Source organism: Lactuca saligna, chromosome 2, assembly GCF_052625555.1.
Source record: "Lactuca saligna cultivar CGN05327 chromosome 2, ASM5262555v1, whole genome shotgun sequence".
Classification (NCBI taxonomy): Eukaryota; Viridiplantae; Streptophyta; class Magnoliopsida; order Asterales; family Asteraceae; genus Lactuca; species Lactuca saligna.
In genome coordinates, this window is record NC_136418.1 from 34,253,970 (window position 1) to 34,257,620 (window position 3,651).

The 3,651-nt window shown below is 42.0% G+C and overlaps 1 protein-coding gene across 1 annotated transcript; it reads right to left on the bottom strand.

The window, feature by feature from the left end:
* Window positions 1-1,589: 1,589 nt before the first annotated feature.
* LOC145029642 (uncharacterized) lies at window positions 1,590-2,534 on the bottom strand. Its single transcript, XM_078978135.1, has one exon. It carries the CDS (start codon window positions 2,532-2,534, stop codon window positions 1,590-1,592), a length of 945 nt encoding a protein of 314 aa, XP_078834261.1.
* Between the last annotated feature and the right edge of the window lie 1,117 nt (window positions 2,535-3,651).

A 3,651-nucleotide genomic window follows, 5' to 3' on the forward strand; every position in this document is an offset into this window, starting at 1 on the left:
CACCAAATTAATTCCTAATTAATTTATGACTTATATTAATCAAATAAGAATATTATTATTCCTTATATTATTCTCATAATATATTAATAATATTTCTTCTCTCATTATAAATCATCCTATCAAGTTGCTATGGTGAAGGCAACCCAAAAGGACCATGCTCAATCGGGTCAAGTACTTACCAAATATAGTTGCAGCCTTAGACACTATTCCGACAAGAGTACCTTGTTTTGTGAGCCTCATTCAATATTATGTCCCAAAATCCACCGAACCTTGGTGTCCAGATTCGATCCATAAGATAATAGGCTTCGTCTTCTTTGATTGCCAGATTCTTTTCCATTCCACGCAAGCCCTCATTTTTGACGTTTTCTGGCTTCAAGGCTTCCTGCTGAGCCTCCTTGATCTGTGAAGATAGATGGGAATGGACGGTCATTGTTAATGTCTTTACTCAATGACCCAAGTATTCCTTTCGACTTAAGGCGTCAGCTACCATATTCACTTTGCCTGGATGATACTTGATTTCACACTCATAGTCGTTTAGTAATTCGACCCACCTCCGTTGTCTCATGTTCAATTTCTTTTAGCTTAGGATATGCTGGTGGCTCTTGTGATCTGTGAAGATAGTGCACTAGGGTACCATATAGGTAGTGCTTCAAAATCTTTAAAGCGAAGACCACAAATCCTAACTCGAGGTCGTGGGTGGTGTAGTTTACTTTGTGGGTCTTTAGTTGTCTTGAGGTGTATGCTATCCCCTTTCCTCGTTGCATAAGAACGCAACCTAACCCTTGATTAGAGGCATCGCAGTATACTACAAAGTCCTTAGTTCCTTCTGGCAAAGACAATACTAGAGCACTATAGAGGGATTGCTTAACGGTTTTGATTGGAGCTTCTTGTTTATCACTCCAATGGAAGGGGACATCCTTCTGGGTGAGGGTGGTGAAGGGCTTGGGGACTTTGGAGAAATTTTGGATGAACCTTCAGTAATAACCTACGAGGCCTAAAAATTGTCAGATTTCGGTTGGGGTTCTTGGGGTTGTCCATCCCTCAATAGCCTTGATTTTGGTGGCATCCACATGTATCCCCTCTTCACTGACTACGTGACCCAAAAATTCTACTTTACAAATCCATAATTCGCATTTGGAAAACTTTGTGTAAAGCTTCTCTGCTCTCAGTGTACCCAAAATTTTTCGTAAGTGTAAGTTGTACTCCTCCTTACTCTTAGAGTAAATGAGTATATCATCGATGAAAACAATTACGAAGTTGTTGAGAAACGGCTGACAGACTCGATTCATCAGGCCCATAAAAGCTACAGGCGCGTTTCTGAGACCAAAAGGCATGACTACGAATTCAAAATGCCCATAACGGGTTTAGAAGGCAGTCTTTGGGATATCCTCCTCTCGTACTCTTAGTTGATGGTATCCGGACCTCAGATCTATCATAGAAAAGTAACTGGCTCCTTAAAGTTGATCAAATAGATCATCGATTTGGGGAAGCGAGTATCAATTCTTGACAGTGAGCTTGTTTAATTCTCGATATACTATACACATTCTAAAAGACCCATCATTCTTCTTAACAAAAAGAATCGGAGTTCCCTAAGGTGAGAAACTCGGCCTGATGAACCCTTTGTCGAGAAGCTCGCTCAGTTGGCTAGATAACTCTTGCATCTCGGCAGTATCTAATCGATAGGATGATTTGGCGATAGGGGTGGCTCCAGGTACGAGATCGATTCGGAACACGATCTGGCGCTTGGGAGGTATTCCAGGCAATTCCTCAGGAAATACATCGGGGAAGTCACGTACTTCAGGAATATCGTTAATGCTTTTCTCCTCCTTTAATTTATCCACAACATGAGCGAGAAAGGCGTGATTCTTTTTATGCAAGCACTTTTGTGCTTGGATGCAAGAAATGAGTCGGAGGTTTGAGTTGGTTTTATCTCCATAGACTATTAGGGTGTTTTTAGGTAGGTGAAGACGAATGACCTTCTCGTGACACTTAATTTCAGCATGGTGGGGTCTTAACCAATCTATGCCAGTAATCACATTAAAACTCCTAATATTAACAAACATCAAACTGATTGGGAAAGAGTGATTATTTAACATTATTGTGCACCCTACGTAGACATCGTTGGTTGATTGTGTTTTACCTTTGGCCATCTCGATCATATAAGTTTCATTCAATTTGTGAGGGTTTTGATTTAATAAGTGCTTGAATTTATGGCTTACGAAGCTTCGTTCGGCACCACTATCAAATAAAACATGCGCATAAGAGTTGTTGAGGGAAAACGTATCAGTCACCACTGTTGGATCTTGGACCACTTCTCCTTGCCCCATGGTTAAGACCCTTCCTGCATTCTGATTGTTGTTCTTGGGGCAGTTGCGTTTAAAATGGCCGGTTTCCCCACATCCATAACATGCGTGGCTGGCTCCGACATTGTTGTCATTGGGTTGCTTGTTTTGTTGTGGGGGCATCTTGCAATACTGGACAATTTTGTCCTTTTCAGTTGTAATTGGTGCATTGTAAATCATTGCATGCCCCATAGTGGTGATATTTACACTTGTCACATTTTGGATTAGAACCCACATATGACTTTGCTGGTGTTGTTGTGGTTGAGGTGGGGGCGGTTGGGGTTGGTGCAACTAGATCAGTAGCAGTATGGACTGCTACTGTGTATGGTTTCTTGGATGGCCTTGAATTATGTATTAATTTTCACTTGTTCCCCTAGTTCTTCTTACTCCCTCCTTCTTGTTTGCTCTCTCCCTCGGTTGTTTTGGTACTTTTCTTATCATTGTGATCATAAAGTTTCTTGGCCAGACGCTTTGCACTGTCGTAGGTCTCAGGTTTTGAGGAAATCATGTTGCCCTGAATAGGAGGCATCAATCCCTAGATGAATCGTTCGATTTTCTTTCCCTCGGACGTAATCATACCAGAACACAGCAGTGCAAGTTCGTTAAACCTTGAGATATATGCGTCAATGTCCGAGTTCTGCACGGTAAGGGTCCATAGTTCTTGTTCGAGTTTTTGTATTTCCCCTCGGGAACATTACATGGTGATTAACATCTCTTTGAGTTTTTCCCAGGACATAGCATTTGCAACGGGGAGTGTCATGGCCTCAATGTTACCGTTCCACATTGACAATGCCTGGTCGATGAAGATGCAGGCCACAGACTTGACTTTACTCCCTTCCGGACATTTGCATATCTCGAACACTGACTCTACCTTTTCGATCCATCGTTTCAAAGTGATAACTCCTCTAGTCCCATTCAACGTGCGGGGTATTGCATTGGTAAATTCCTTGCAGGTACAGACCCTTATAGGCCCTTAATTCATCCCTTGATGGGAGCTTCTCGTCCCTTGACATTTTTATTCTGAGCTAACACCGCTGTTACTGCTACGGACACTGCCGCTTGAAAGGTCGCAGAGTTCATCTCCAGCAGTGGCGGCAGTGGTGGTGGTGTTGTGCTGTTGTTCCTACAGATCGGTCTCCTCGGTATCTTTCTACCATGGATCAGAAAGACAATGAGTTTCCAATGTATTTGTTTCATGATTTCTTGATTATAGAACAATATCGGTGATTTGGGTGCATACGAACAAGTGTGTGAATAGATTCAACATGCAATGGTAGCAATAGAGTGCAAATTGGGAATTCATACCATA